At 28.8% G+C, this 13,478-nt stretch overlaps 1 protein-coding gene across 1 annotated transcript; it reads right to left on the reverse strand.

Moving 5' to 3' along the window:
* Positions 1–507: 507 nt before the first annotated feature.
* Positions 508–2,787, reverse strand: LOC137806540 ((+)-neomenthol dehydrogenase). The gene is made up of 4 exons (XM_068606733.1): positions 2,595–2,787; positions 1,894–2,161; positions 1,614–1,796; positions 508–1,170 (listed from the first exon to the last, which is right to left on the reverse strand). Exons 1-4 carry the CDS (start codon positions 2,639–2,641, stop codon positions 760–762), a joined length of 909 nt encoding a protein of 302 aa, XP_068462834.1. The 5' UTR covers positions 2,642–2,787; the 3' UTR covers positions 508–759.
* Between the last annotated feature and the right edge of the window lie 10,691 nt (positions 2,788–13,478).

Raw genomic sequence — 13,478 nt, forward strand, 5'->3', positions numbered from 1 at the left:
AATGGAAGAATGTCAATAATGTTTATGTTTAATGTTTTTGAATTAATGTTTATGTTTAATGTTTTGGAATTAAGTATTTTTAATGTTTTGGAAGTGGAAGAATAGTGATATTTGATATTTATCTTAATGTTTTGATGTTTGACTATATTTGAAAAGGAAGGAAAAAAAATTAGGTTTGATAATAACAAATATATAGGTTTAATTTAACAATTTTTTAATAACAAAATGTAAAAAAATAAATTTTTAATTTTTAAAAAAAAAGAACGCGGGCTGGCCCGCAAACCTGCCAGCTCTTATGCGGGGCGGGTTGGGAATTCTAGCTCGCAATAACTTTGCGGGGCGGGCCAACCCGTCCCACATTTTTGCGGGCCAAGCGCGGGGCGAGCCAATGCGGGGCGGGCTGGCCCGCTTTGCCATCCCTACCAGTAAGCGTTTAAATTTGTAATTTTTTTTAAACGGATCCCTTTAGTAAAAAAAAAAAAACCATCATAGTTAAAAACCCCTTAATTTATCAAATCAACCTTAATAGTATCAGATATATTATTTATTAAAAAATAGTAACAAAACTTTCTCTTCATATATTTAAGGCAAGTATGGAATCCCAGGATATTAGTATTTTGGAATTCTCCGGTGGTAAGAGACAAAGAAAGAGTATAATACAGTGTGAACATACATTTGAGTGGATTAATGGGTAGTACGTAGTAATTAACGTATTAAACTAGCTTATGCTTATTAATTAGGTAGGTGTGGGGTGGGGGATCACAGTTTAGAAGTAGCGTTGAGGAAGGTGGCGGCCCTTCCAAGGGAAAAGAACTTTCCGGTGGGCAAGAGATGCGGCGGAAGCAATGCAAGGGTGGCTGCGCAGGCGGCGGCGGCCTCGGGGGTGTGGGTACCCTTTCCCTTGGTCATGGAGGTTTGAGTGAAACCAGGGCAAAAACAGTTCACGCTCAACCCACTTCCCTCGTATGAATATCTCTTTGCCAACACTCTCGAATACGCATTCAGAGCCACCTTCGACACGGCGTATTCCGTCCAGTATGACGGCCACCCTTCCTTCTTCCACCTTCCCTCCCTCACGTCTCTAAGGAACATACCCACCACTCCCTCTATCTCCTCCTCCATCAACTCCTCGCGCTCTAGCACTGCTCTTATCTCTGCGTTTCTCACCTTCTGCTCTCACAAACACAGTTCAACAAACAACGTATTACCAAAACGTATAAACGATTAACAAATACTCCTTCTCATATTACAAACTTAAACACCACATTAAATCTGAGACCATCATCCTCACACTCCTTCCAAAGGTGTGAAACCAGTGTGGACAAAAGAAACACATACATAAAAATAATAAAAGGGGAAGGAGAAAGAAAAGTGTAACAAAAAGAGAGATTCTTCCTGCTTCATCATTTCTCTTTCACTTTAAAACCACAATAGCTAATATACTATAACCAAATGGTCACGTTTTAACGAATAAAAAGAAACTAAAAAATAAATTCGTAAGAAATGAGTTTAGTCAGAAAATAATTTGAAGTTTAAGAAAGGTAATTTTTTTTGCATGGAGGAACATTTTAAGAAAGAAAAGAAGTAGAAGTAGAAGTAGAAGCATTAGGTACATTGAGGGAGCCAAGCCTTGAGCTAACGTTGAGCACACGAGTGATGGAAGAAGAGCAACGGAAGAGAGGGAGAAGAGCCTGAATGAGCAACTTGGGACCGTAGAAGTTAGTCTTCATCACGCTTTCAGCGTTCTCCACCGAGTTCTTCTCTAGCTCATTGTAAGATACCCCAGCATTGTTCACCTGATCATATTACATTCAAAACGCCTTAGTTTTGTAATAATTCATGAGATGACGGAGATAGAATGTGAAAAGAAAAATAGTAGAACAAAAATGGCACCAGAATGTCCAAGGTGGGTCCAAACTTGGCTTTGAAGGAGGAGGCGAAGGAGGACACAGAAAGGGGATCAGAGACATCTAGGAGTAGAAAATGAACGTAATCACCAACCCCTTCTTCTCTCAGTGTCTCCACCGCAGCTTCCCCTCTCTGCTTGTTTCTAGCAGTCAGCACCACACTCACTCCAAGTTTCGCAAAACGCTTCACCAATGCAAACCCTATGCCCTTGTTCCCTCCCGTCACCACCGCCACCGTCTCCTTCGTCCACCACCTTCATTCATTCACCACTCACTTAGCACAGATACATTCAACATACACAACACGTGCAACACACCCCACCAACACTTTAATGTATTCTTGTCTAATCAAAACCACAAATTTATCTCAATAATAACACCTTCAATTCAAACTTTGTTTAAACATGATATCATTCTAAATCCAATTCTCATAATCTGTTTACACATAAGAATAGAAATGTTAAAAGGAAAGTCTTTATAGTTCCTAGGGAAGACCCTTTGGAAAAAAAAACGTTGTATTCAAATCCTTATTGCAAACTTGTTGAGTTACTAATAATCATTGCAAGCAGATTAGTTTCTGGATTTTAGAACAGAAGAAACTAATGACAGGAAAAAAATGGTCTCTAGAATTGAAATTTTAAGATATTCTTGATTATCAAACATGCATATGCATAGATTGATGGCTACCTGCTTGAGAGGAGAGAGGGAGAAGGAAAATAATGCTCGGGTTCCATATGTGTGAGAGAGAATATGAAGGAGCTTAGCTTCAATTAAGGAAGACAGTGATGAGAGCAATGGAATAGGTGAGTGGATGGATATACATATAGAGAAAGATCCACACAGAAACATGCATTATTGGAATGAAGGAACAATCATAGAACCAAACTAGAAGAGAGACACATAATATATGTAGACTTGGCTAGGGACAGTGGCGGTGGAACTATAAAATAAGCAGCAAAATGCAACGTGCAATATTTTTACTAAATCTGCATTGTTAAGTCTTGCAGACGTAACCTCATATAATAAAACGCACGGTTAAATGCATTCTATAATTAATCTTTCCTCACCTTGAACGATTAATTTCTTAATCCATAAAGATATATTTTTCTATGTGTTTAAACCTATGGAACTCTTGATTACATATGCTAAAAAACAAAAACTATCTTGTGAATCATATTACACCATAAATTGATTTTTTATGAGATCATTTGAATTATTTAAAATAAGTTCATTGATTTCTTTTATATGAAAAATGTATTTTACACACACAAAATGTGCACAATGACAGATTTCTCTTTCTAGTATTTATAGTTATAAATCATTTAGAAGTCAAATTCTCTAATTAAATACAGGATTTTATAATACTTTATGATAATATTAAGTATAAGTAAAATAGAAGATAATATATAATTATATAACTAACGTATGCTTAAAAAATTATAACTAAGAAATATGACTAAAATAATAAAATGGGAAAGATTTTCTTCCTATATACTGAGATTCTTTCCGTTACAATTTAATATATTTATATTTATGCATGTGTATAAATAGACATTGTTTACCAAATTAATAAAAATCTTACGTCCATACATAATGCACTTTTTATTTATGCACACCCACATGCAAAATCACATGCAAGATAACGACGATGATGATTAATATTAAATAGAAGATGATAATTTTCATATAAAATAGAAGTTGATAATGATAATAATAGATCATAAATTAAAATAAAATATTTTACATGTTAACGTTCTAAAGAGAATTTATAAATGTTGTCCTTTCAAGCATATAATTAGTATGATTGTTTTGTAATGGCTACCTTAACTTGTGCAAATTAATTCAACCACTGATGATTTCGGATGGTAGGACTTCTTTTGAAAATGCATGATGGTATTTTTTAAAATAAGCCAATGACTACATTTTATAATATATGTTTTCTGATATATCTAATAATCTCATAGATTGAGTCGAGGTAAAAAAGAATTAACATTTCTTTCTTAAGCTTCTAAGACGTCTCTTAAGATTAAAATTGTGACGGAACTCCAAGTTCCAAAGTAGAAAATATCTTCAATGTAGTAATTTATCCTAACAAGCATTTTACTATTTTTTTACTTTAGACAATATTAAATTAGACCACGGTATAAAAGTGTTATCTAAACACAGTAAATTTAATAATTTTATAAATCTGACTTAAAAACTATTAAAAGTCATGGTTGTTGAAGTGTTGATACTTTATGTCACATTTATCTTAATGTTGCCTTCAAAATGTGTGGCTTAAAACCATGATGTGTGGTTTCAAAATGTTATTTGGACGAACTTGAGGTGGAAACATTACTACAAGAAAAAAGTATTTTAATAGAGATTATTTAGCGGAGGTTAATATAACTATAAAAATTGATTTAATTAATGGAGATTTCGTTAAGTTCCAAAGGTTATTCAAAAACCTCAATAAAATAAGAAAGGTTTTTTTAACATTAGTTAAATTTCAAATGTTTATTTTATAACCTCGACAAAATAATTGAGGTTTTTTTAACTTTTATTAAATTCCAAAGATTTATTTTAAAACTTCGACAAAATAACGGAGGTTTTTTTATCCTTCGTTAAATTCCAAAGGTTTATTTTAAAATCTCAGCAAAATAACGAGGTTTTTTTAATCTTCGTTTAATTCCAAAGATTTAGTGTAGTCGTACTAAAACACTCCAGATTTTTCAAACTTCAATAAATAAATATAATTAAATCTATTTATAAATAAATAATTACAAACTATATAGTTTTAATATATTTTATAGTTAAATTCTCTAAAATTTTGAAAGTGTAACTTTACATTACAAATAAGTTTTCTAAAGTTTCAAAATTTTATTTTAAAAACAAAATAACCTTAGATAATAAGCATTTCAACAGTATTTGCATATTTCTTATGATTGATGGAAGTTGGTTTATATAATTTCTATTTTTTTGTTACAAGCTCATACTTCAAAAAACCATACTTATGTTGTTTTAGCTTTTGATGTACGTATATTTATGTGCAATTTTAGTTTTAGTTATAATTGTTAAAATTTAATTCTCGTAATTTTGAAATATTTTAAATTAAAGCCTTTATTTTAAAATGCATCCAATAACTGTGAAAGTGAGAAGTAATAAAGTTAATCTTTCCTCGCAATATGTTCTTACAATCTTTGAAGTCCTCGTATCCAAAAACACACATGCCTTTGAAACCCACATCTGACAAATACTACAATTATTTAGGATATATAAAGTTAGGGCAGTAAGGTGATGGAAGAAGCAATATTAGAGTAAGAAGAAGATAATATCTTATCTAATGTTTCTTCTCCTTAGATATAATAGAGATAAGTGTGGGTGAATTGTGATTCATTGTTAGGACTGGTGTTGGCGGCCATTGAGCCTGTGCTGGAGAGCATTGTGTCTTTGGTGGAAGAGAGAAATTAAGAGGATCGTTAGAGATGGTGGAAAATGGGGTTGGAGGTTATTTCAAACGACAAGTCATTTTACGTTTTGAAACTCGTGGTATTTAATGGAGGTTTTGAAACCCATGATATTTTAATGAGGTTCTTAAAATCATGGTATTTAACAGGGGTTGTGAAAGACTTTTCTTAAGGTTTAAAAAAACCTTGGGGAACACGTTCCCCAAGGATGGTTTGGCGGGGGAAACTGCAACCCTAGGTAAACGAATTAATAGAAGTTTTAACTCTGGATAATGTAAAAATAAACCCCGTTAAAATTATTTTTTCTTGTAGTGCATTGACACCATTTGTGAGGACAAAACAATGATGGAGCTTCGGGCTCCAAAGAGGACAATAACTCGAATGTAGTGATTGACCCTAGTGATGTTATCTCAATGATATTGAGGTTAGAATATTGGGCGTGGGAATGGAAAAGTGGTTCCAAATATGAACCCACATTCATTTAGCCCTCAACAGGGGGCTTGCTCAAGTATTTTTCACATCACTTTGGAGTTAAGACCAAAGACAAATTATATAGACCTTCTTCTCTTAACCTTTTGAGACTCCTTTTAAAGACAAAATTTTGATGGAGTTTCGAGTTCTAAAGCGAACAACACTACAACAAATCTAGGATTTATCGATGAAAAATTAGTGATAGATATTCATCAATAATTTACCACTAATCAATATCCATAAGTGATATCCGCCTATAACGGTTTATAATAATAATATAGTGATAATAATATTACTTAAGATAATAATAATCATAGTAAAATAATAAGACAAATAGTAATAATAATAATAATCATGTTAATAATAATAATAAAATAATAATGTTATTAATTTTAATACATTTTTTATAATTATAATACTAATAATTTTATTTTATATAGATACATAATAAAATAAAAATATTAATTTAATAATTTTACATAATAATAATATTAATATATATTAAAATGAAAATATTAACTTAATAACTTGTAATAATAATAATAATGATGATGATAATAATAATAGTAATAATGTTGATAGTAGTAATAAAAAAATGATTATGATAATAAATATAATAAAATACTAGTAATTTTCTTATTAATAATAAGTTATGATAATAGTAATACTAATAATTTTATTTTATATTAATATATATTAAAATGAAAATATTAATTTAATAATAACAATAAAAATGATAATAATAATAATAATAATAATTGCGATAATAATAATTGCGATAATAATAATAATAATAATATAAAAAATAATTATGATAATAATTAGAATAAAAATATTAATAATTTTCTTATTATTAATAATAGTTTATGATAATAGTAATACTAATAATCTTAGTTTATATTAGTATATATTAAAACGGAAATGTTAATTTAATAATTTGATGTAATAATAATGAAGATAATAATAATAATTTATTCTATATTAATATATATTAAAGTAAAAATATTAATAAAATCATTTTATTAGTAACATTATTATTATTATTAGTAATATTATTATTTGATAGTAATATTATTAATAATATATATATATATATATATATATATATATATATATATATATATATATTTCTTCTTCAAAATATTTAAATTGAATATTTAAAATATAGTAATAAAAGGGTAATTTTAAAGATTTTGATCCTACAAATAAATAAAAGAAACAATTAATATTTTAGAAATGTAAAGATATAATTATAAACATATTAATGACAAATTTTAAATAGCAAAAGAACTTACTCAATTTGATGGAATACTTAAAGAGCTAAATGTTGGATCCGCGTTTATCACTAAGCAAAAAGTTATGGTTGATAGTCTCAAGGCACAATTCTTTCTACTTGACCCACTTGCCTCCACCATGATACAATTGATGTCACCTGCAACAATCTTTTCCTCAACAATTGTCTCATTAGGAATCAAACTCTTCGACCGTGACTCATCCCACCTAGCCTATGCCATAGGACAATTATGTGAATTGCAACAATCACTTCATTGAGAATCAAACTTGTGACTTTGACTCTAATACTAATCATTGGATCAAGCGCTTACCACTAGACCAAAAGTTCTAGCTGATAGTTAGGGTGCAACTCTTTCTAGTTAAGAGTGTAATAGCCTAAGTGTCAAGATTCGATATTGACTTGGCCCACTTTGATGGCCTTCTTCTCCATGCTTGTGTGTTTTCTTTTGTTTTGGATAAAAGAGAGTATAGTGGAGCGCGAAAGTGGTGGAGGAAGTGTATAAATAAAAAAATAATTATTTTATTTTTTTAGTAAAAAAAAAATATACCTCATTCACCCATTACTGTAGTGTGACATTTATTTTATTTTATTTTTAAAAAAAATGAATTTAATGTACTAACTAAAGGAATGTTTCATTTTAATCATCTAAAAGAGTTAGTATTAAGAATGACAATGAATTTAGATTTAAGTAAAGTCTTGTATTTAAATTTTGTTAATAAAAAAATAATATAAAGAAGAGATTTCAATAGGATAGTTAAAAAATTAGTCATCTTCATTAAAATATTTTGTAGCAAAAGTTTGATAAGATACTCTTATACATGTAACATATATAGAAAAAAATAGATGCAAAACAAAACTTTAATTATTTTTAATTAAGCCTTCTAACAATTTACATACTTGAATTTATATTTTTATCTTAATTGAATGAATTGAAACATGGATAAAATTTTATTTTTTAGTAATATGAATAAGGTTTTTTATATTTAATGAAATTTTATTTTTCTTTTAAAAAATATTTTTCTTATGTGTGTTGGCCTGCAGGCCCGCAGGTTACCTCTTATGCGAGGCAGACCAATGAAATGAGCTCGCACTCCTTGCGTAGGGCGGGTCAACCCGACCCGCATTTTGCAGCCAAATGCAGGGCGGGCCTATGTGGGCAGACCAACCTGCATTGCCACCCCTAATTAGTGGTGGAAGTGTGTGAGTCGGCTCCTAGTGTCAACTGCATATTCACCTTAGGATTCGTTTAGTTTACTTCCACTAGTATTTACTTTTTTGCCTTTATTTTTGCTTTTACTTTCCTTTTTTATTTTCTTATGTTTAAGTCTTTGTGATACATAGGATTTTTCTGTGCTATTAGTAGATCATTTTGCATTCAGACACACACCTTAGTTTCTAAAAGTTGTTTTGAAGCTCTTTGGGAAAACTTCTGTGAGAACTATCTAAGGTAAACTCTGGCTAGGAAAATTTTGATACTTAAGTAGTCCATTGTGACTCACCTAACTTTCCTATAAGTGAACTTGGAGAAAACTCATACTAGATTCTTTGATTTACTTCACAAAAACTAAAAATATTTTCGGAAACATTTTATCACCTAAGTTGAATTGATTTTTTTTGTGATAACAATTTCTGTTTTAAATTCAAAAATGGGTGATCATAGCATAATACATACATGCATTTCAAGATCTAACGATAAATCTAGAAAGAAAATATCTTTTGTGGATCCTCTTTTATCTTTCCCTCCAGAAAAATATTTAATGGTCAAAAGATTACTTGGTAACCATTCTAGTAACTTAGAATAGTCACAAGAGGATAATCTATTCCACACAAGATGTAATATTTTGGATAAAACATTTTCTTTAGTTGTGGATAGTGGATTTTGTTCTAACTGTTGCATTGAAAGAGTGGTCCTCAAGTTAAATCTTTCAACCACACTTCAGGCCAAACCTTATAAGTTATAATTGATCAATGAGGATGATGGTATATTGTTGTGAGTAGGTAAGCAAATATTTCAATAACCATTGGATCTTATAAATAACCATTTTGTGTGACATTATTCCAATGGATACTAGGCATATTCTACTTGCCGCCCATGACAATTTTATCATAAAGCTATTCATGAATTTCAATCCAATAAAATCATTACATACAAAATATTACCAATGAATCTATTTACATCGGTAAATTCAATATTATTATTAATATTAATATTTTATTATTATTATTATTATTATATTATAAATAATATTAATAATATTAAGAAAACTAATACTAAAAATATTAAAAATACTAAAAATATTAAAAATAGTAATTATATTAATCATATCAATAGTAATAATAATACTAATAACATTAATAATATTAATAGTATTAACAATATTGAAAATATTAATAAGATTAAAAATATTAATAATATTAACAATATTAATAATATGAATAATTTTAATAATATGAATAATCTTAATAATATTAAAAAATATTAAGAATATAAAAAATATTATTATAATATTAATATTATAAATAATAATCTTAAAAAAAGATAAAATTAATAAAAAAAGTTTTTTTTTAAAAAAAAAGTATGCAACACTACCTACTATTTTAATCAAATAGTAGAGGTGGTGAGTACTAGTTACAAACTCGATTTAGTGAGTATTGTCAAAGGATCAAAGTTGGTCGATAATACCTATGGACTGGAACTGGTGGTACATATTATGTACGAACTGAAGTTGATTGGTATTGCGTATGGTTGGAGTTTATGGATATTCCTATTATTAATATTAATAATACTAATAATACTAAAAATATTCATAATATCAATAATATTAATATTATCAATAATATTAATAATACTAATAATATTAATAATACTACTACTAATAATAATACTAATAAAATCAATAATACTAAAAATATTAATAATATTAACAACATTACTAATACTAATAATATTTATAATATGAATAGTATTAATAATATTGATAATTAAGTTAAAAATATTAATGGACGGCCAAATTATATGCAAACTCGATGTTGGGAAGATACTCATCCCAAAATCTGTGGTTACCATTTAGAACTGTCCTGAGCATAGTAGACAAAGACTTATTAACTCATTGAGAGGTAAAGTTATACCGGAGAAGTTTGGAACAAAACGTCTGTAAAAACTAGCTAAATTATGAAATTTGCTCACATCTCCCACACTGTGAGGTGTTGGTCATTCTTGGATGTCTTTGATATTCTCAGGGTCAACATGGACCCATTTTTATTTACTGCAAAATCTAGAAAAACTACACTTTTAACATAAAAAGTACATTTCTCAACATTAGCAAACAAATTATTGTGTCTCAGAACAACAAGACTTCCCTAAGATGACCTACATGCAAATATAAACTAGGACTATAGACTAAAATGTCATCAAAATAAACAACTAAAAATTTACCTAGCAATCCCTAAGAACATGATTCGTTAGCCTTGTGAATGTGCTAGTAAGGTGCATTGGTAAGCCCAAAAAGCATCACTAACCATTCATATAGTCTAAATTTGATCTTAAAAACAATTTTCCACTCATCACCCTTTTCGATTATGATTTGGTGATAAGTGTGATTCTATATGTATCCACTGGAAATTGAATCATTCAAATTTGCAAGAAACAAAAAATCAACAATTTTTTTTGTAGGTTTTGTTGCGAATTCAATATAGAACACAATGAAACATCAAAAGATAAATCTACAACAATTAAAATGATAAAAATCATACCAAACAACAAGAACATGAAGAACAACCCATAAAAATTCAAGAAACATTAAAAAAATGAAAAGAATCGGTGGAAACTCAAAAGAAATTGTGGAAATTGAAAATAAATAGTGGAAAATTACAAAAGAATGAAGAACATATGAAGAAACACAAGAACATGGTGCAACATTATCCTTAAACTCAAGAATAACCCTTTTTTTTTAGAATTAGACATATCTGGATGTGAAGCTCTGATCCACCTCATGCAATTGTCCTTCAATTTAGAAAAAGTTGATGGAAGCCAGTGGAAGACTTGTAGAAATCCATGGGGAAAACCAATCCTAAACTCAAAATTTAGGTGTAGAAAGAACCAAAAGGTGATATTATTTGAGTTTAAGTTGTAAGACTAACCTATGTGACGTCACAAAAATTAAAAGGTGTAAGACCAACCCATAGGAGGGCAACACCAATTGAATTTTAAGACCATCACTTTAGGACGACATAAAACTTTTGATTGCGACATGGTGTTTTTTGGAATATGAAGAGTGTTTTACATCGTAATTTATTGATTTTTACGTTAGATAAACATCTTCACCTCATATACTCGGCTTGAGGTTAGAGGACTCTTGTTATCTCCTATTAAAATGAAATATAATTTATTTAAAGAGTTTGTTATAAGACCTATTAATATTAACATAGGGATTGAATAAAATTACATAGAATCTTAACAAAAAATATAGAGGGATATATTTTTGTGATACTTGAAATTAGTTGAGGAAAATTTTAAAAATTAAATGATATTACTTAAGATTTAGAAGATAATTAATAATTAACTAAAACTTATAAATACACCCATCATGATATACAAAATGGAAGAAAGAAAAGAACAAAAATATTATGATTTGAGGTAATTTAAACTTTTGAAGTGAGCAAAAGAAACAAACCAAAATAAAAATTTATAAATATTCATCAAAGCATAAATTTGCATTAACAATGTTATTGCTTGGTTGGTACGTTGATAATTAAATATTTAGAATTAGTTTACTAACTATGTACACACATATTTAGACTACAAAAATATAATAGAATTAGTTAGTGTGTACTTCACCAATGCTATATACTATTTATTTTTAAATTATATATTCTCAACGTTTAATTTAGTAATAATATTAAATTATTTTTCTTACTTTATCCTATTAACAATATGTTAAACCGACGCCTATGTTCATGTTTTTAAAATTTCTCCAATTTAAAATCTATGATCCGACACTATTTCTTATTCAGTATCGACTTGTTTTTCTTAGGTTTTTTTAATTTTAATATGATGCTAAAATACTTCTCTTAAATGGCGTGTCCGTGTCGGATACGTGTATCGGATGCCGACACTCGTACGATCATTACATCAAAAAGTAAAATTAGCTGCAAAAGAAAGTGAGGGTGATGCTAGGAACCCTAAATAGTGTCCACTAAGCCTTCATTATTAAAAAAAATAAAATAAAGCGTGGGTTATATGGACATAAACTAAATTTTTTTTAAAAAAATTGTGTGGGTCAAACGGTCTGGAACTATAAATAATAAATAATAATAAAAATTTAAAATTTTGTAGGTTAAACCCACACAAACATAATATATATATATATATATATATTTAAATTAAATTTAAATATGTAATAAAATTATGAAGGTTAAGCTCAAGCTTGTTTAAAAATTGTGTGGTCAATCCGTTGACTAAGCCCACGCTTCTTTGAATAAACAATATAAAATATGTTTAGGGTTTAGGGTTTAGGGTTTAGGGTGTGTGGACGTGTGGGGAGCATGTAAGCTAGGCCTACGCAAAAAACACACCACTTGTGTCCCACACACCCGTCACTATTTTTATGTCGAGCATATTAGCTTCCAAATTTTAATGATAACTACACTTTTGCGTCTATTTATTATAATTAATGTCCCTTTTTGACCCATGCTAATAATTTTTTGTAGTGGGTATGTATTGATAAAGTGTCAAATTCAAAAAATATTTGTTGAATTTAAGACAATTCTAACACAATTTTAAAAAGGAGAAATACAATAATTTTCTAAAAACTCAAACTTATTTTATAAATTTTTAGTATGATTATAAAAATAAGGAACAAATCTTTTTGAACCAGCCATGAAAAACATCTTTTTGTTCCAAAAGAAAATATTGAAACATACTTGTGCACATAAATTTTTATTTTTATTGTTAATTTATATAATTCATAATTATATAATATATATATATTTGTTTTCCTGTATCCTACATTTTAAAAATTATACGTATCTCCATATTTATATCCGTATTCGTGTTCGTGTCGTATCAATGTCCGTGTCTATGCTACATAAATTCTAAATGTTTTCCCCGATTTGTCTCCTCTAATTTTATTTTATTTTCTTGTGGTGCATATAATAATATAGTTGATTGAAAAAATATAACAGGGTTTAAAAATCTTTAGGTGGGATATGGTGGCGCAGAATGTTCATACTGAATGAACATAACCACAATCAGACATAGAATGTGATTCTTTCACATGGACACACATCTAACGTATTTCATTTATTAATAAGGTTGTAATGTGAAAGGGAGTAAGGTTCAGGTTCAATTTTTCTTTCTTT

The sequence above is a fragment of the Phaseolus vulgaris genome, chromosome 3 (genome assembly GCF_000499845.2).
Source record: "Phaseolus vulgaris cultivar G19833 chromosome 3, P. vulgaris v2.0, whole genome shotgun sequence".
NCBI classification, from domain to species: domain Eukaryota; kingdom Viridiplantae; phylum Streptophyta; class Magnoliopsida; order Fabales; family Fabaceae; genus Phaseolus; species Phaseolus vulgaris.